The sequence below is a fragment of the Carassius gibelio genome, chromosome B13 (genome assembly GCF_023724105.1).
Source record: "Carassius gibelio isolate Cgi1373 ecotype wild population from Czech Republic chromosome B13, carGib1.2-hapl.c, whole genome shotgun sequence".
Classification (NCBI taxonomy): domain Eukaryota; kingdom Metazoa; phylum Chordata; class Actinopteri; order Cypriniformes; family Cyprinidae; genus Carassius; species Carassius gibelio.
In genome coordinates, this window is record NC_068408.1 from 21,423,297 (window position 1) to 21,444,078 (window position 20,782).

Sequence of the window (20,782 nt, forward strand, 5' to 3'; positions counted from 1 at the left end):
CATGCAATGTATTAGAACAGTGGTTTTCAACCTGTGGTGCCGCGGTGGTATTGCAGGTGGGCCGCCAATTATTTTCTGTTCATTTCCAGTCCATTCTAGGGCTGTGCGATTAAAAGAAAACGTCCTAAAATCACGATTTGAGCATGCGCATATGCCTAACTCCAGGTTCACACACTGTCTGTGATGCGCCTTTTTTCTGAGCCAATGTTGACTGATCAGAGCGTTCTCACTGCGGTAAAAGGCTAGAAATAAAAAAGTGCGAAAATAATTCATGTCTAACACATGAGCATAGAGTGAATTTGTTAGTGAACAGGATGCAGTTTAAGTGAGAGGAGACACGTTTTAAGTGTGCACACTCTCTCCTCGCAAAGCAGCGTGTATCTGAGCAAGCACGACCGGTTTTGTGACAGAGCAAAGGAAATCTGCTGCGAACAGAGAGATTCGCACTCGTGCATTATTTTAATGTGCTTTCGCGTTATATTTATGCACTCTCACTGCTGACCGCATACACATACTGTATACACACTGCAAACACCTGAGGTGCCGCTACAATTAATGAGCTCTATGAACAATGCATGGCAAAAAAGAAAAAAAAGTCCCTGTATACAGGATTTTTTTTTTATTTTATTTTTTTGCCACAAGTCTATAAATTTTTTTTACATCTTCACTATAGTGATAATTTTGACTTATGTCTGTTCTAGAGATGTTACAACTTTTTGATAAAGCTCTGATTGGTTTTCTTTTGGAAATATGTTTCAAATTTATCCTGAATGCATTTATGACTGTAAAAGCACAATTGCAAAATTGATCAAAAAAATCGCGATAGTTTTTTTTTTTTTTTTGTCCATATCGCACAGCCCTAGTTTATTCAATAAATATAGTTTAAAATCTAGCTTCTGAGTACTAAGTTATTAACCCAACAATAGCGGGGTCAGTTAATTTTTTTGAAGTGGGCTGCGCAAACATATGTGTTTGGTTGTGTGGGCCGCGAGTTGAAAAAGGTTGGGAACCACTGTATTAGAATATATTCTAATATCTATGTGCCCACCCCCCGCGCATAAAAAAAAAAAAGAAGCTACAATACGTCTAGAGTGCCCTCTACTGGATAAAATGGCAAAAAATAAAATAAAAAACAAACGGTCTAATCATAGACTGTAAAAAATGCGCTACACATGACATTTTAAAATCTGGATATTTTATTTATAGTTCAATTACGGATATTTCACGTCATGTTCGAATATCGAATAAAAAGTGACAACCCTAATTTGAAGTGGATCAAAGCCTCGTTTCAAAGTTGACCTAAAACCAAATTGCGTTCTTGTCTTAGGACAACTTTGATGATCCACTTCAAGTGTTGACTACTATATTTAAAAAATATGAAAATTAATTTTCATCATCATTACTCCAGTGTCACATGATCCTTCAGAAACCATTCTAATATGATAATTATCACTATTGAAAATTATTCTACTGCTTATTTTTGTGGGAACCATGATGCATTTTTTTTTCTAATTTTATTTATTGTAACTTTGTCTTATCTCTATTATACTTTATATAAACATCAGTGTATATATAACAAATAACATTTGTACTTATAAGATAAAATTGCAACATATTAAAATGCAAAAATCTGTGGAATCAGATGATTAATCTGATAAACCAGTACTACACACTAGTCTGAAATGCATCCAGATAAGTGGCTTGAGTACAAGATTTTATTATCTTCTAATCATTATTATATTATTATTTCCAGGTTTTAAGGAGTTTGCTGCTGACTCCTGTTGGAGCCCATCTGACCAATGAATCTGTTTGTGAGATCATGCAGTCCTGTTTCCGTATATGCTTTGAAATGAGATTAAGTGGTAAGTGGAGTTAAGTGGAAACTATAAAATGTGTCTTTATTTATTTTCTTTGTGCTTTTCCCTTTTCTGTTGTCCTCTCAGCTGAGAGAGCATGGCTTTTATAATGCCAAGTCCATGAGTTTGATCCCCAGGGGGAAATGTATGCTTACAGTGCATTGTAAATAGCTTTGTCTAAAATCTAAATGTTGTTCATCCTGAATCTTGAGCTGCTCAATATGTGAATCTACCTCCTGTGCTCTCAGGACTGTAATAAACCTCTGCTCTAATCCTGACCAAACAGAATCTGGACTCTGAGCCCCTGAGGTGCTGCTCTTGTCCTTTGGACTAACATTTCCCTTTCTTTCTCTCTTTTTTTTTCTCCTCTTGCTCTGCTCTTTTTTTCATCACAGATCTGCTGAGAAAGTCAGCTGAGCACACGCTGGTGGACATGGTGCAGCTGCTCTTCTCCAGGTAACTAGAGAGAGAATGAAAGAGGGGATGTAGAGATGGGGATTAGGAACAGAGTCGTGTTCTTGCTATTTCACATAATCAAACCAAACCTGAGACCAAACACAACAGGAACTGGGTCTGTCTCCGTAACAGGCTCTGGTTTCACTCTCAGGCCTCTCTCAATTAGCTCTGGAGGTTTCCGACTTCCCCCTCACACGCAGATAGGGACAGGTGAAAGCATCGGTCTCTGACAATGTGAAGCATTGCTAATTAGCTGGCCCACACAGAATCTGCTGCTGCTTGACCACAGTGTATGGGGGGAACTTTTAAATGTTTCTTATGTTCACTAAGGCTGCATTTATTTGATCAAAAATCTGCAATATTATATTGCTATAAAAATGCAATTCATTCCTGTGATGCAAAGCTGAATTTTCAGCATCATTACTCCAGTCGATCTTCAGAAATTATTCTAATATGCTGATTTATTGCATTAAGAAACGTTTCATATTATCATTAATGTTGAAAACAGTTCTTTGAGTACAAAGTTTAACAGAATAGCATTTATTTATTTATTTATTTATTTTTAACCATGTAAGTCTTTACTCTCACTTAGTCAATTTAATAAAGATTTTTTTTATGATCATTTGACACTTATTTTAATCAATTTAATCATTTAAAACATTTCTTAAAAATAAATGAAGTTAAATAAACCTTACTGCCCCCAAATGTTGAATTGAATTGTATATATTTAACTGATTTAATGAATCATCAGTATGTCCAATAGAAAAATCAGTGTGGAAAATGTTGAAAAAAGTTAACATTTAAAACCTTAAATTATTCAGGATATCATTTGTCTACGCATGTTAGAATATTCAAAGAATATCAACATTTGTAAAGATATTTGTAATGATATTCAAATTTGTAACATGGCCATAAATGTCTAGATACAATTATTAAGTGCAGATATAGTTCACTGATATCATTATGGACTTGAAATGGCCCATATATCATAGTCCTGAACGATCTAGAAATATGTAGTTTTAAATTTTAGCTCTGACTAGTTCATATCTAACATGCAGCTCTGTGATTGTGGTGTAATTGTGAGCAGAAGCCCTTAGTCTTCTCGTGCAGGTCATAGTTTACTGCTGTTCTAATGCAATAACATGATTATGGGGTGGCATTTATCAGAGGTGCGTATCCACTCGCATTAGACTTCCAGTCACATCCCGCACAGACGAGAGGATGAGACCGCGGAGCACATCTCACTCTACCCATCTGCATATAGATTAGGGACACACACACACACACACACACACAAACACACACACACGTATGTATGCGCAACAAAGACACAATGATAAAATCAAGAGATAAGATCTCTTACGGAATGCTTAATAAAAAATAAAAAACGATCATATTTTTGCATTAAAAAGAAGCATCTGAATAATGTGTTTTGACCCACTTTTCAACTCGTGTAAACAGCCTCTGTTTGTTTTTATAATTTCACACACTGTAAATGTCCTTCAGATGAGTAGCACTCATTAATAATTTTTAATTATAGCTGATAACGCCTTTTAATTTCAGAAATGCACACACACACACACAAACTCACAACCGGAGTTTGCCGCTCCCATTGTGCATGTTCTTATTGCCCAGACCCTCTTGTCCACGTCGCCTTCACAATGAGGGTGTGAAAGGCCTTAATAATGAGTGTGAGTATTTCTGTGTGCCTAAGGGTAATAAGCAGTGAGTGTAGTGTGTGTGTGTGTGTGTGTGTGGTCGAGAGAGCCAGAGTAATGAACAGCGGATCTTATTGAGTGCTCAGAAGGAGGCTTAAGCAGCCTGCTGAAAGCATTAGGGATGTTAATCTGTTGGACTCACAGATCATCCTATAATCAAGCCGGCAAGACAACTCTCCATTAACGCGGAGCAGAGTTAACATCAGGAGCCGTCTCTCCCAGCCTGCCTGTGCGAGTGCTGACATCTCACTCGAGGGAAAGCCGCAGTGTCCACACAACACACACACATGCAGACAATGCGTTCGAGGCTGAGAACATCATCCATCTAATTCAGCTAATGAACCAGCGCAGGGGGTCAAAAGTCACGCCCTGGGAACAGGGATGCTGATCTTGCGGACAATATTTTCTCTCCTCCGATGTGGTTTTGGAGAGGTTTTGATTCTGAATGAGTTAGTTAATCTGCAGTTTGGGAAACTACATGTGGAACTAATTTTGCTCCGAACACTTGGAAGATTTAATTTTCAGATGTTTTAATGCCAAAGCCACCAGAAAATGACAAAACCCTTGCAAGGGACCCCTTTTCTAAAATATATGAGGCAAATATGTCATCTTTAAAATTTCAGTGATAAATACCTGTGTGAGGGGGGTATTAAGCATCATATTATAAATTAACTCCAAAATGTAATAAGAGGCTTTTATATTGCACTTATTTATTTATTTATTTTACTTTGCATTAAATTAAAAACATTTGAATCTTAAAATAAATTATGTAAATAGTTATTTGTTATATTTGAGAGTATTTATAAATTATTCCATCTAGTCTTTAGAAAGTAAAATAATGCATATATATAAGGACCAGATATTAAAACATGTAATGTTTTATATATAATATTACATGTTTTAATATCTGGTCCTTTTTTAAACCTATATTTGAATAACATTCTTATGTATTTTACATATGTTAACTTTGACAGCTATAAATAAGTTTTATAATGTTTTTTTTTCCCCCATTAAAATAAAAATCCCGACCCCTAAGCACCTCCTTGCAGCCCCTTAAAATCAAGTCAAATTTATTTAATTTAATTGTATATTATTTACATTTATTTGTACATATTGTTTCAATGCAGTTTCATTGTAATAAACATAGGAAAGTAACAGTTAATGTTGCAATATTTAGCAATTACGAAACGTGAATTTTAGATGACAATAGTGTTAAAATATAGATCAATTTAGTGTAGTATTCAGTTCTGCAAGTATGAATTTGATCAGTTATGAAACAAATTCAAGATTTGAATTCTAAGCTTGTCTGGAGTTTGAAAATCCCTGATTTTGTACATTAGAGAATCATTTTAAAATAAATTAGTAATAGTTAAAAAATGTCACTCTTCACCTCTATAACACTCATATAAATGTGTTGCCATTTATGCTTGCAGTACCTCTCCGTAATATTGTAATACTTGTTTTTCAGATTGCCACAGTTCAAAGAGGAAGCCAAGAGTTTTGTGGGCACTAACATGAAGAAGGTAAATATAAAACCCTCCCCAGATCTCCATTCTCCCTCCAGACCCTTTTCACCTGTTTCCCATCTGCCTTCCTCATTTCTCATTTACTTTGAGCTTCGTTACGTAGAGCTCTCCGTACCCATAAGTGAGGTCAGTAGCTGTTGCATAATTATTATACCTGTGTGTGTGTGTCATCCATCAGGTCAGGAGATGGAAAATAGAGGGCTATGTAGTGAGAGTTAACTTTGTTTTCCAGCTACAGTTGGTTCTGTATTTGAAAGACCTTTGCTTCTTTTCATCTCAATTGTTTAGGGATCAGATTTTCTCTCTTCTCCTGTCTTTCATACCTGATTTTTGTTGTTGAGTTCATCCTGTGCCCATTTGCCTGTTCCAACTCGCAGATCCCAGGCTGTATTCTGGACACACAGGATTTTATTTATGCAGATCAGCCTAGAAACACCAATCAGACGGGCTTAGAGAGGGTATAGCACATTTACATGCATTAAAACAGCAGTTTTTATTGGGTTGCAGCTAGTGCATTTAAATACGCCGGGATGCATGGCTTTATGTTTGAATGCATGGTGGGGAGATTCGCTAAGGAATTAAAGCAGCCATTTTTCAAAGCAACAAAGAGGAGTTATCTTTTTATGAGGATATTATCAATCCAGTACAATTGAGGCTATTTTGAAAACATCTGTGGCATGTAATTTCTTCCTGTTCGAAATGCTACTATTCAAGTTTCAAGACCAAATTTTGTATCACCCAAACTGAAAAATTAGCTTGAAAATTGAATATAATTTTACTATTACTTTTGACAGACAAAAAGCAGTTCAGAATGTTGTGCTTCATAAGATGATTTTTATGAAACATTTATCATATCGCAGTTCAATTTGAAGTCCATTTCCAAATTAACCCCAGTCATTTTTCTCCTACCAAATCATGCAGCCTTTTACTTTAAATAAGCAATTTAAAAGTAATAATTATACAAATTTAAAATGGTAAAAAAAAAAAAAATCAACACACAAAGACCAAATTTTATGTTTCTCTGCATGTCATATAAATGTGTTGTAAAATAATTATTTACTTATAATCTCAGGGGGTTTTGTCAAAGGGGTTTGGCTGGTAAAACACTTGGGGAACCCTTGGACCTTGTGCCACAGATGCTGTCAATGAAGCTTAACTTGTTCCAGACCCAAAATATCCCTTAAATCTTCAAGTAGCTATTTCTATGAATGGTGGAAGTTTTTTGAAGTTGGAAATATTAGGGTTTGTAAATAATACTTCAAATGAGTATGAAGTGAATGTAGAGAGATGCATCATTCTAAAGAAAGAATATTAGATGAACAGTCATGGGTAAACGATGTAACATACCTGTAGTTTAGTTCCAGCTTTATACTTTATGCAAATGCACTGAGTTGAGTTGAAACCACATCAGGACTTTAATTTTCATATTTTCATTTTGGTTCCATAGATTCATTTGCATTTGAATTTATATTCATTCGAGTGGTTTTTATTTTTTATTTTTTAAAGACCAGAAATCCTATTTGACTGCCATTTTTGCATGCTCTGTGTGTTCCTGGTCTGTTGATTGCACCTATTATTTTTTTATCCTTGGTTAGTCTCCCCAGTTAATAGGTGTTTGTTTGTAACGTACTCTGAGGTGCTACTCTCAGAGATGCATCGGGTTAATGTCGTTGAATGAGCGTGTTATTGAGTTCCTGATAAGGAATGTGTGTGCATGGATGTTGTCCTGGTATGCGTGTCGATTTCTCCCATGTTCACCCTGTGCATGAAGTTCTATGTGCTCCAATGTCATGCGTGTCCCTCGGAGCTTGTGACATGTCCATCACTAATCCCGGGGCCTGCCCCTTCTCTCCTGAGGCTTACAATATCTTATGGAAAAACAAACGAGTGCAGGTAAGGAAGAAGAGATCAGACTCACTTTAACCTTGTACAACCCCGTGTATTTAACCTATGACAGTGTTTTGACAGTATAACAGGTCCAGGTTGGAGTTCTTCCTTATTTTATTATTTATTTTTTTTTTTTTAGAATTACTGCACCTTCACATAAGCATAAATCATGAGAATAAATTTACCTTTCTCTAGTTTGCGTATTTATTATATTTATAATCTACATTAACAGTCTGTATTACATGAAAAACTGTAAAAACCTTCAGGAATTTTTTCTAAAAAGCAGTTGTTTTTTTCTTCTTCTATTAAAACAACACACATTACGTTGTGGCACATATGTTGTGTGAGTAAGTATTTATTCAGCACCCAGTGTGGAGAGAGCATGTGCGCAAAGTTGCCAGCTTGGAGAGATTAAGTAAAACACTGGGCAGAAAAACGTAACCATTTAAGAGTGAAGCTTTGATTAGGGAACTTAAACTCTTGACATCTGGCAACAACAAACGTGAAAGCTTGTGGAGGCTTGTTACTAATTCAGGAGAAGGGAAATGTCAAAAATATTAGACAGTTATATTAAATTAATTGAGAAAAGCAGAAATTGTGATCATGAATTAAGTACAATTAATCTTGCAGCCCTACTTTATGGGATTCTAGTTCTTTCCAAATTAAAGCCATTGAATACACAGTCTTGTGTGGGTTGCTGAGTTGTGAGCCTGCAATCTGAGTTAAATGTGAAATAGTTAAAACACGCTAACAAACTCTGTTTTCAAAAGCCATTAATACCACAAATGTGTTCGTAACCATAGTTTTTGCCTTAAAAAACGGACAAAGAAAGTAAACAAATCTTTCTCAGGAATCGCATCATTCTGTTCTGTGTGTGAAGCTGCACTACTGTCAGATGTTTCTTCAAAAATAATTAAGTAACTGGTACCATTTTTGTTGCTTCTCATTTCTATACAAATAATAACATCCTGTAAGTAGATCACATTAGTTTTTCTGATTTAAACATGATCACCTCAGAATGCATAAAGACCCATAAGTTTTTTAATAATGTCATGACTATGTGTGTGCTTATGCACCATTTTGCGGTGTGGCAATGTTTTTTATGGTAATGTGAGGTTTCATGAGATGATGTTTTGGTCTTACGCTCCTTCATGGTTCTTTGAGCAGTGAATTGCAGCGTTTGGCTTGATTTAACAAGTCTGTGTTTGTTTTGAAGCTAAAGATGAGAGCCGGGGGAATGAGTGAGTCGTCCAAGTGGAAGAAACAGAAGCGTTCTCCCCGCCCCCCTCGTCACATGGTACGCAGTCCCTCAGGACAGATGGATCCAGGCCAGTCCAGCACCCTCACCAACAACCTTTCAGGTATACGACATAAATTAGATTCAGATTCTGTTTTTAAGACATTTACATTACTAATGAAAGTTTGGGTCTGGAATGTTTTTTTAAGTGTCCTCTTATGCTCTCCAAGGCTGCCTTTACTTGATCATATTTTCAGTAATATTGTAAAATATGATTAGAATTTAAAAATAAAAGAATTTATTTGAAATGGAAATCTTGTTAACACTTTACAATAAAGTTCCATTTGTTAACTCACTAACAATGGAAAATATTTCTAAAGCACTTATTAATCTTTGTTTGTTAATTTCAACGTTTACTAGTGTTGTATTCAAATCAAAAGTTGTATCTGTTAAAATTGTTTAATAGATCTGAGCTAACATGAACTAGCCCGACTACGTCAGATTTCATACTTCTGCTCAATGAATTATGTACAGCTGTATTTTTATTATCTAATGTAAACAAAGATCAATCATTGCAGTAACAAATTTATTGCTTAGTGTTAATGTTAATGCAATAACTAATGCTAATAAATGGGACCTTGTTGTAAAGCATTACCAAGATCTTTTGTAACATTATTAATGTCTTTACTGTCATTTATTTGTCAATTTAATGCATTTGTGCTTTAATAAAAACATTAAATTCTTACAAAAATGACCCCAATCTTATAGTGTTGTATATGTACCAATACGTACAGTAATAAACAGCAGTATTTTTATTTCTGTGGACATTTTTTGAGCAGTGACTCAAACAAATATTTGAATCACAGTTAAATGAATCAGTTTTTTTTAAATGTTCATTTTTTAATAAGCTTTTGAACTTTGCTATTAAACTATCTCTGTGAGTACGCTCTCTTACTTGCAAGACTTGAACCAAGAAGGAATAGTGAATACCTTCACTAAAATCTATTTATAATCATTCTCTGAACATTCAGTATATCATCCTGTTTTTTTTATTTATGTTAAGAAGAATAGCATGTCCTGTCACCCTGTCCTCATCCCACTGTGTCCGTTTCAGGTGGAGTTCCTTTCATAGAGCAGCACAGTGGAGCTTCTTCCACTTTTCCTGGTTCAGACAGTGCAGCGTCCTCCATCTCTAGCCCCACCGCTGACAGTGGCTTAGACACCGGCTCTAAAACCACCTCAAAGGAAGATCTCACAGACCTGGAGCAGAGCAGCTCAACGGCCACCACTCCCATGACACCCTCCGCAGAGCCCGGCAGACTGGAGTCACAGGTATCCCTCAGAGCGTCAATAAACTATCCCAAGTGCATGTGTTCAGAGCTTGATGGTATGGTGCTCTGTCTCATCAGTCTGAGGGCAGGGAAGTGGAGCGTGCTCAGTCGGCCTCAGTCGAGTCCATTCCTGAAGTCCTGGAAGACCGAGACTTGCTGGCTGACCAGTCGGATTCAGCATCGGTTCACGATATGGACTACGTGAACCCGAGAGGTGTCCGCTTTACACAGTCCACCCAGAAAGAGGGTAAGAGGAATAGTGTATCCAAAATTTAAAGGCCTGTCGTCAAAAATGGCTTCACACCAGTTGGTACCATTGTGTTTCTCCAGGTGCTGCTCTAATCCCGTACGGTCTCCCGTGCCTGAGAGAGCTCTTTCGGTTCCTCATCTCTCTCACCAACCCACATGACCGCCATAACTCCGACGTGATGTTGCACATGGGCCTCCAGCTATTAAACGTGGCTCTAGAAGCTGCACACATCGCCCCCTACCAGTCATTGCTCTGTCTTGTCAAAGATGAGCTCTGTAGGCACCTCACACAGGTGAAACTTGGTTCTTCTCTAATCTAACTTGTGCATTTCTCTGATGTTTCCAGCTGCAGTAAATATTCTCGGTGTCTCTTTGTAGTTGTTGAGCGTGGACCGAATGAATCTGTATGCCGCCTCCATACGCGTGTGTTTTCTTCTCTTTGAAAGCATGCGAGAACATCTGAAGTTTCAGCTTGAGGTACGTGACTGAATGATGATCTTTCTGTGGTGAGATGTAAGCTATCTGAGATGTAGGAAGTCACTCTTTGTATGTCTCCACAGATGTACCTGAAGAAGCTAATGGACATCATTACCTCAGAGAACCCCAAAATGCCCTATGAGATGAAGGAGATGGCTCTGGAGGCCATCGTGCAGCTCTGGAGAATCCCCAGCTTTGTCACTGAGCTCTACATAAATTACGACAGTGACTTTTACTGCTCCAACCTGTTTGAGGACCTCACCAAACTGCTCTCCAAGGTGAGCCACTCCAACTCGGGGACTAGTGAGAAAGAAGTGGACCTGGAGTCATTGGATACCATTTGGTGCCTCTAGTTATGTAAAGTTTACCGTATTTTCCGGACTATAAGTCGCACTTTTTTCCATAGTTTGGCTGGTCCTGCGACTTATAGTGAGGTGCGACTTATTTATCAAAATTATTTTGACATGAACCAAGAGAAATGAACTAAGAGACATGCACCAAGAGAAAACATTATCGTCTACAGCTGCGAAAGGGCGCTCTATGCTGCTCATTTTCCTGTAGTCTACACTGAAGACATAGAGCGCCCTCTCGCGGCTGGAGACGGTAATGTGAACTCTTGGTTCTTAATAAATGCGACTTATACTCCAGTGCAAATTATGTTTGTTTTTTTTCCTCATCATGACGTATTTTTGGACTGATGCGACTTATACTCAAGTGTGATTTGAGTCTATAGTCTTATAGTCTTATAGTCTTATAGTCTTATAGTCCGAAAAATACGGTAATTGCATTACCTTTTGATAAATATTTTGTGAGCTACACAAAGTAAAAAAATAAAAATAACAATGACATTATAATGGATTAAATAATTTACCAGTTGTGGAAAATACACTTGATTTGATTTTGAGAAATTATTTAATTAATAGTTATTTTATTTATAGTACCTAAAAACCTTAAAAACAATTATATCAACCTTGGATTGTGTTGTGATTCTGTGATTCGCCAATTTTCATAGCAATATTTACAACATTTAAGCAGTTAAGCTGCCATGGGTTGATGATTGCTTCGCCAATTTAAATTTTTCAAAGAAACCTTTTTACAAGCACATTGCTACAAGGAGTAGCAATGTGATTTATTTTTATCGATTTTTTATTTATTTTTATTACCATTATTATTTTTCTACAGGAGAGATTTCACCTCTAATAGAATTTCCTGAATGTTTCTGACGTTATGATGAAGTTTATTAATAGTGCTTTTGTACTCCAGAATGCCTTTCCAGTGTCTGGGCAGCTCTACACAACCCATCTCCTGTCACTCGAAGCCCTGCTGACAGTGATTGACAGCACAGAGGCTCATTGTCAGGCTAAAGTGCTCAACAGCGCTGCACAGCAGGACCAATCAGAGTCAATGACAGTAGAAGGAGACACTTCGGTCAATACAATCACTGATTCAACAACAGGTGGGCAGGATCAAGAATCCCAGAGAGACACTAACAGAAGCGATGTAACAAATGTAGAAAAGATATGAGCTTTTTTGTTTCTCATAATGGAAAACTCTTCTTCCTTTGTCCACTGCTTACAGAGGCTGGCAAATCTGCAGCCAGTTCTAATGGGCAGAATGCTGTAGTGTCAGACACCTGGACTGCCTGTCCTCCCACCAGTGGTCATCTGATGGCAGAGAAGATGAGATTAGGTAGACAGGACCTGGAGGAGACAGACACGGGTACCTTTCTGATGTTTTGCCTGTGAAATGCAACAAACATCCAAGAAACAATACTCACCGATTTGCAATAAACATTCAAGGATTTAAAGTAATCAGATGCTGCTTTGTCTTGATCCTGCAGAGAAGAAAAGCTTGAAGAAGCCTCATCGTTTCACTAGCTGTCTTCCAGACTCTCAGGAACTTTTAGAGATCAAGAGCAAGAAGAAGGTGAGCTGTTCATGCGCAGTTATTTGCTTTACAAATATTAAAACCTTAAAATCTGTGCTAAAATTGCATGTTTTCATCATACTTCCCAGCTTCTGATCACGGGTACAGAACAGTTCAATCAGAAGCCCAAGAAGGGCATTCAGATCCTGCAGGAGAAAGGCCTGCTCAGCAGCCCCATGGACAATAATGAAGTGGCACAGTGGCTGAGAGAAAACCCCCGCCTGGACAAGAAGATGATCGGAGAGTTTATCAGCGACCGCAGGAACACTGACCTACTCGACAGTTTTGTCAAGTAAACCTCCTCTTTATAGCATGTGTTTTTTTTGTATGAGGGTTAACCTGTAGTATGTTAAATCTTAATGTTAAGGTCATATTTCACACCTGAAGAAAAAAGAAATTCTGTTCTGTTTAAAATCAGTGAAACCCATTTTAGGCTTACTTTAAGAAAAATGGTCCAATTCTCACTACTAACAAACCACTAACTACGACTTTTGCATCATCAAACTCCTAATTTGCTGCTTACTAATAGTAAGGGAGTTGTTAGGTTTAGGTATTGGGTAGGATTAGAGATGTACTGTAGAATATGTGCTTTATAAGTACTAATAAACAGCCGGTGATAATAATAGGCATGCTAATAAGCAACTAGTTAGTGAGAATTGCTCCCTAAACTAAAGCTTTAAAAGAAAAACAAGAATCTTATTATAATGTTGAATAAAATGTGGAAAATGTACTCTATTACAGTAATAAAAAAAATCAAATGAGAATATAACCACTGAATATTTAAAAGCATAGTTCACCAAACATCTCATCCTTGAAAGAAAAACACTTGCCCTCATGTAGTTCCAAAGTCGTCTTTTTCATCTTCACAAAACATGGTATTTGTAATGAACCCTGAGAAACTTCTTTCTATCCACTGAATGTCAATGCAACTTTCAAGCATCAAAAAGTTCATAAAGAACAGTTTAATCCAGGCCTTCTGAAGAAATTATTTTATTTTTGGTACATAATAAGTGTCTAAGTATGTGTATAAATCAATATGGGCATGGTCCTAAAATAATAATAAATAGAGTAATAACAGGCTTAAAGTGAGTTGGTAGGACCATTAAATCAAGTAGTTGAGATGGTTGTTGTGTTACCAACTTCTTGTTTTTCCAAGTCTAAAGTCTGAGTCTAAAACCTGAAAATTGTAAGTGATCCTTTATGGAGCTGGAGATGATAATAATACCTTAAAGTTATGTTAAGGCCATCTCTATCTCTTCCTCAGCACGTTCACCTTCCAGGGCCTGCGCATAGACGAGGCGCTCCGCTTGTATCTGGAGGCATTCCGTCTTCCTGGCGAAGCGCCTGTCATTCATCGGCTTTTGGAAACCTTCACTGACAACTGGCAAGTAAGTCAGCTGCCACACACGCACACAAGCACGGACTGGCAAGGACTGACATGAATATATATACACTCGAGCGGGAACACACACATATATATACTCTTTAAATAGGTTGTAGGTTCGCTGCAGTCACAGACACAAGCATTCTTACAGTTCTTCCATTACCACACTCCAAGGCAATCCTGGCCACCAACTGGCCCCATCATCAGGTAATTAGGGACGGCAGAACAGCAGTTCGTTTGGGATCAAGGACGGGGTCATTAGTCACGCAGGTAGCCGGGGTAGAGGAAAATGTTGCACCGCGAAGTGAGACACATCCATCTGGCCTGCAGAAAGCAGCTCGGGCGATCCGAGGACATTTCAAACACACTCACTTACTGCATCTTAAAGGCAGCTCTCTGCGTGTGACCTGGAAAGTATTCGTAGAAAATTTCTTTTCTTAGGCGTCACTCTCAATCACAAAGTAGACATAGGGGGTTGTGCCCTCCCCGAAGCAGCGATGTATCGAAACCGGAATGGATTCAGTGTCTGACATTTACACTAGTCGGAGATCCCGGAGGAATTACTTTGCCCTTTTATGTTTTTCTAGAGGCGAATGATCTTCAGCGCGCTCCTGTAAAGATACATATTAGGTGATTTGATGATGCTATTCTTGTCAATTGTATGGTCTTGTTCTTTTGTGTGCAGAAAGTGAACGGTAATCCCTTCCAGTCAAACGACGCTGGCTTCGCCCTGGCTTATGCAGTCATCATGCTAAACACCGATCAGCACAACCATAACGTTCGAAAGCAGAACATCCCCATGACGTTGGAGGTGAGCCACACATGTTCCTGTTAACCACCGGGACATCCAAAAGTCATCCACATGTTTAGGACCACACATGCAATCCCTTTCTGAGATATCAGTTTCAGCTTTATGATTTGACAGTTTAAGATCAGTGTATTACTTGTTATTTATCTAAGTATGTTATGAAACCATCTCTCTAGATTGGCCACATATGCAGAGTACTGTTATGTAGCCATGTCTCACATTTTAACGTGCTTCAAACAGCTGACCTCGATTTAGTGGAGCTTTAAGCTCAGCCACAGCAGTCACACATTTACAGACAACATATTAATGATTTCAAAGCAATTTTTGTTGTTGTTGTATATTCCACCTAAACACATGTTTATCGATCATGATTCGCCGAAACTAAAGTTCTATTATTTTCAAATGTATTACAATAAGAAACTACTGGTGACTATCATGGAACCCAATAAAAAAAAAAAAATCATGTTTTACACCAAAAGCAAAAAAAAGGATCAGTTATGAATTTTTTTGTCATTGAGAATTTTTTTTTTTTTTTTTTGCATTGACACTGACAGTTAATCAAATGTCATTACTGTAATACAAAAAAAAAATAATAATAATTTATTCTGAAATGTGAAAAAATATATTTTTTTTAAATGTTTGGGGATCAGAAATGACAGTACAGATCTATGAAAAGAAGAATATTACAAAAGCTTTGTTTCAAATAATCAATTATTTCTGAAGGTAATGATGCATGGACAAATATATTACATTTTAAAATATCTTGCAATAGAAGACCTGTTTTAAATTTTAATAATATTTCACAATATAACATTTTTACTGTGTTTTAAATCTAATAATGTGAGCATAAGAGATTTTAAAAAACACAATGAATATTTAAAGCATAAAATAAATTTTACAGACCCCAAACCTTTGAACACGGTGTATGTATACGTGTGTGTGTGTGTATACATGTATTGTATTTGTTGTTTAGGAATAATATTACAGTATTATAATTGTGTAAAGAAAATATAAAGTAATGAATATAAAATTACTGTATTACAGTTATGATAATAATGGGAAATACAAAAAGAATTGATGGAAATATGCTCGATTTTCACTTTCATGGTTCTAAAAATAGGCTTAAAACACAAGCAAAAGTAAGAAAATTTCCTTTAAATTTAACAAAATTTTTCTTTTGGTGTGAAATGTGTCCTGGACGTGTTTTCACGAGATTCACCCTTAGATACGTGGCTGCGGCTGATGGCATCTTGTCATCGGCACTCGTCACAGACACCTTGAGTTTTCCATGCATTAGCACCAGCTCCATTTAAACAGATGATCACACAGATCTTCCTGCTAAAAGCACTGGTGTTGTAAAGGAATACAGGGAGCAGTGGGAATGGTAATCAGCAGGTATTCAGCCCGAGCACAGAGGGGATAAGCGGCGGCGGAGTGAAAGGCGAGCAGCAGGAGACGAGGCGGGACTGGGTTTTTGGCAGACGGCGCGTCCAGCTGTCTTGTCTCTGTGTCAGCTAGCGTGTGTGCGTCTGCTCCGGCGCCCCAGCCATGGAAAATGCAGTCCTGGAAAGACCCTCTGTTTACTCCTCTGTTTATTTCTCCTTCTGTTCATCCCTCTCTCGTGGGGCAGCTCAGGTTTCCCTTGCTTTACCTGCCATTAAGAAAGTATGCAGTAAAACAGTGGCCTAACGCCATCACTCAGCAGCGGCCGTCAGTCTGTTTATTTGAGCTGAGGTTGGCCTTAGACCAGCCTGCTTAAACACTAACACCTATTAAGTGTCACCAGCAGTAATAAACCCAGACCAATTATTGGATTTGAAAGGTGATAGTCGGAGGATGTCGCTGTAATTGGATGGAATGAAGGCATTTTAATCAGTTTCCTCCTCCTGTTTGTTGTTTGGTTTTATTTGTCTAGCAATTCAAGAAGAATCTCAAAGGTGTGAATGGAGGAAATGACTTTGATCAAGACATGCTGGAAGACATCTACAATGCCATCAAGTTAGTTATTGCTTTAGTGCTCAAATGCACTTTTCATTATCTCTAACTTATTGGACACTTATTATTATATAAAATATATACAATTATTGTTTTTGTGAACTTCAGTATTATAAAATCACATTCAGAGTGTTAGAGCTCAACAACACGGATGACCCAGAGACTTTTGATTAGTATACAAATCGCTCATAAAATTAACATTTGATTTTCTTTGTATTGATTTTTGTTGCAAATTCTGATATAAATTTGGCACTACAGTACAGTAATCTGTCTGGCTGACATACAGTATGTTTTGAGACTGGACATCATGGACAGATCAAATTTTATGCCACTCTTTGGAAGCAAAAGTTTGAGCTAATAAGTGTATTGCTGTCAAATTTCCAAGTATTATTACAAAGGAATAATAATAAAATATTTAGATTTTACATACATTTAGAGTGTAATACACTACCTTTCAAAAGTTTGTGTATAAGTTAGAGTAAGATTTTTTTTTAATATTATTAAAAAGAGGTATCTTCCACTAACCAAGACTGCATTATATGATCAAAAAATAGAATAAAACCGCGAAATATTTTTACAATTGAAAATAACTGTTTTTGATTTTTAAATATTTTAAATCGTAACTCATTCCTGTAATGCAAAGCTGTATTTTGATGATCAGATGATCCTTCAGAAATTAATTTGATGTGATAAGAAAAAAAAAAATTCAGGAACAATGTAAAAAATCTTTACTTTAATTGTTGATCAATTTAATGCGTCCTACAAGTACAAATCCAAACTTAAAAAGTCCTTCTTGTTGAGCTCTTGTGTTTATAATCTCATGAGGTTATAAACCTCATGTCTCTGGTCTTTAAGTGTATGGATATACTGATGTATACAATGGCTCAGATGGGATAAGCTGGACTAAACACATGTGGACCTGCAGGAATGAGGAGATTGTGATGCCTGATGAGCAGACGGGGCTGGTGAAGGAGAACTATGTGTGGAGTGTTCTGCTGCACAGAGGAGCCTCGTCTGAAGGGATGTTCCTGCATGTGCCCGAAAGCAGTTACGACCGCGACCTCTTCACCATGACCTGGGGACCCACCATAGCTGCCCTCTCCTATGTTTTTGACAAGAGCCTAGATGACGCTATCATTCAGAAAGCCATCGCTGGGTTCAGGTAAGACCTGCAGACTGGTAGACTGGATTTGTTTCCTCCAAACGATTTTGCTGAAGATGCCACACTCGTGTTTCTTTCTTTCTTTCAGGAAATGTGCCATGATCTCTGCACATTATGGCTTCAGTGATGTCTTTGATAACTTAATCATCTCACTCTGCAAGTTTACTACTCTGAGCTCTGAGGTAAGACCTAAAGCATCCCTGATCAGATGCATTCAGTCTCCTGCAGCAGAGTGAACCGATCTGATTGGGATTTGTGTGCCTTTAGTCTGTAGAGAACCTGCCCACTGTGTTTGGCAGTAACAGGAAGGCTCAGATTGCTGCCAAGACCGTGTTCAGCCTGGCCCATCGGCATGGGGACATTTTACGAGAAGGGTGGAAGAACATCATGGACTCCATGCTGCAGCTTTTTAGGGCTGAGCTCTTACCCAAGTCCATGGTTGAGGTGAGATGGGAGCGCCAACATATCACTTTAAATCCCCGAACAAACCCTTAGATTGAAGGTAGTCCTAGTTAAATCAGGCAATAGTGCCACCTACTGTCACATTTGAAAAAATCTGTCATTCTTGTCGAAAGGTTGAGGACTTTGTGGACCCTAATGAGAAGATTTCCTTACAACGTGAAGAGACCCCATCAAACAGGTATATTGAAGATCATCTTTGAAAGTACTTCAGCTTTATTTTATTTTTTTTTTACATAGACACGTGCTTCCAGGTTCTTTAGTGATCGACATTAAAAGCATTATGGCTCTAAAGATCTATTATCCTCATCTTTTACATTATATAATGCATTGTTTTAGTTATTACATAGTTAATACACAGTTATTACATAGTTATTATACCTGTGAGTTCTAGTGAAGGAATATATGCTCTTTAGAACTAATTGAAAGCATTCTCACATCTGTTTTGTGAAATGAGACTTTTTTTTTCTTTTTTTTATTGCTTATATGCACATTTGGCCACATAAGTAATGTGTTTGATTCTACAATGTACTAAAACATTGAAAATAATTGTAGAGATGCATATTATCAGTATTGCTTGGCTTCATTAGTGTTTCTTCACCGGACCATAATGTACCATGATGCTACAGAGATCAGATATGCTATGTAGTTGACGATGAATGATGAATCTTGCTGGAAATAGAAAAAAATCTTCTGGAAATGTGTGTTTAACCCACACAGTCATTGGTCATTTTCAGCTCAATTTCACTTATAATCTAAATCTAAAAGAGCTGTTTTGTGATGTGCCTGAAGGTCCTGGATGAATTGGTTAATTTATTCTTTTCTACTGCTGTACTTCTGTCAGGGGTGAGTCGGCTGTATTGAGTTTTGTGAGCTGGTTAACACTGAGTGAACAGCCTGGGCTCCGGGGCCCCTCCACAGAGAACCAGGAGGCCAAACAAGCTGCCCTGCTCTGCATAAAGGTACAGAACACACGTTCACCTACTAAAGTCAGTCTGAATCATTACTCTATCTGAAAAATATTCTGGCCTTCACAAATGAAATCATTTTATTCCATTTCTTCTTTCTTCACGTCAGCACTGTGACCCAGAAAAGCTGATTACCGAAAGCAAGTTTCTGCAGTTGGAGTCTTTACAGGAACTCATGAAGGTGAGGTCCACTTAGAAAGGTTGGGTGTATACAAGAACGAAACCATTCTCTTTCTTTAGTGTATTACTTACAGTATTACTTTCAGGGTTTGTTCGTTATGTCATTTTAATATTTCCAGGCTCTCATCTCGGTGACCCCGGATGAGGAAACATACGATGAAGAAGATGCCGCTTTTTGTCTGGAGATGCTGCTACGCATTATTCTTGAAAACAGGTACTGCACGTTGCATTACGTCATTGAAAAATTACTAGTCCATGGAGGCAGACGAAGATACGGCAGCTTGTAGATTTTAATAGAGAGATGACGGTGTGTTTGCAGGGACAGAGTATCATGTGTTTGGCAAACGGTACGGGATCACCTGTACCAGTTATGCGTCCATGCCAGTGAGAGCTGCTTCCTGGTGGAGAGAGCAGTGGTGGGATTGCTCAGACTCGCCATACGCTTATTGCGCAGAGAGGACATAGGCTCACAGGTACACACACTCCACACATACAGGTACAAACTCTAAAGTGGGAAGTGGTCCAGACGGGCATCTAAGCGCTTTCTTCCCTCCCTGCACAGGTTCTCCTCTCTCTTCGCTTGCTGTTGATGATGAAGCCTCACGTCCTGTCCAGAGTCTGTCGAGAGGTGGCCTTTGGCTTGCACGAGTTGCTTAAAACCAATGCTGCCAACATCCACTGCACTGACGACTGGTACACGCTCTTTTCACTTTTGGAGTGCATCGGGGCTGGGGTCAAACCACCGGCTGCCCTGCAGGTCGCCAACACCCACCCAGACAATGACACAGGTGAATCGTCATTTCTAACCATTTGATCTGTTAATGCACCTCAAGACACAGCCGACTGTAGCCTAAAGTCCTTTTCCAGATGGGCTTATCTTGTGTAATCCTTTTGTTCCAGGTGCTCAGTCAGATAGCGAACTGAGTTCATATCATCAGAGTGAAATTAGTCTTGACCGGGGATATACGTCTGACTCTGAGGTTTACACAGAGCACGGCAAATCCAGAATACCTCGTTCAGCTACGGATGTGGATGTAGGGTGGCTAGTGGTAAGTGTTCGCATGAAACCCCAGACAGGAAGTCTGTTAGAGACACATCCACCCTCACTGTCATTATTATGCACATTGACTTGGTTAGACATATAACTTCTTTCTGTTTTGGGC

At 38.0% G+C, this 20,782-nt stretch overlaps 1 protein-coding gene across 4 annotated transcripts in view; it reads left to right on the forward strand.

Annotated features, from left to right (window-relative positions):
- gbf1 (golgi brefeldin A resistant guanine nucleotide exchange factor 1) overlaps positions 1–20,782 on the forward strand; it is an 83,587-nt gene that overhangs the window by 52,206 nt on the left and 10,599 nt on the right. For 2 of the 4 annotated variants that reach the window (XM_052573464.1, XM_052573465.1), the window contains exons 6-32: positions 1,754–1,862; positions 2,252–2,312; positions 5,499–5,553; positions 7,414–7,449; positions 8,660–8,804; positions 9,795–10,012; positions 10,090–10,258; positions 10,342–10,553; positions 10,639–10,737; positions 10,821–11,015; positions 12,001–12,193; positions 12,316–12,456; positions 12,578–12,663; positions 12,753–12,955; positions 13,928–14,051; positions 14,733–14,858; positions 16,771–16,853; positions 17,776–18,012; positions 18,101–18,194; positions 18,280–18,456; positions 18,588–18,652; positions 19,316–19,433; positions 19,549–19,620; positions 19,739–19,833; positions 19,939–20,092; positions 20,182–20,407; positions 20,520–20,668. In XM_052573464.1, coding sequence (XP_052429424.1) covers positions 1,754–1,862; positions 2,252–2,312; positions 5,499–5,553; positions 7,414–7,449; positions 8,660–8,804; positions 9,795–10,012; positions 10,090–10,258; positions 10,342–10,553; positions 10,639–10,737; positions 10,821–11,015; positions 12,001–12,193; positions 12,316–12,456; positions 12,578–12,663; positions 12,753–12,955; positions 13,928–14,051; positions 14,733–14,858; positions 16,771–16,853; positions 17,776–18,012; positions 18,101–18,194; positions 18,280–18,456; positions 18,588–18,652; positions 19,316–19,433; positions 19,549–19,620; positions 19,739–19,833; positions 19,939–20,092; positions 20,182–20,407; positions 20,520–20,668 — 3,642 coding nt within the window. The remainder of the gene's footprint in view (positions 1–1,753; positions 1,863–2,251; positions 2,313–5,498; positions 5,554–7,413; positions 7,450–8,659; positions 8,805–9,794; positions 10,013–10,089; positions 10,259–10,341; positions 10,554–10,638; positions 10,738–10,820; positions 11,016–12,000; positions 12,194–12,315; positions 12,457–12,577; positions 12,664–12,752; positions 12,956–13,927; positions 14,052–14,732; positions 14,859–16,770; positions 16,854–17,775; positions 18,013–18,100; positions 18,195–18,279; positions 18,457–18,587; positions 18,653–19,315; positions 19,434–19,548; positions 19,621–19,738; positions 19,834–19,938; positions 20,093–20,181; positions 20,408–20,519; positions 20,669–20,782) is intronic. The other 2 variants (XM_052573466.1, XM_052573467.1) reach the window with 1 other exon arrangement.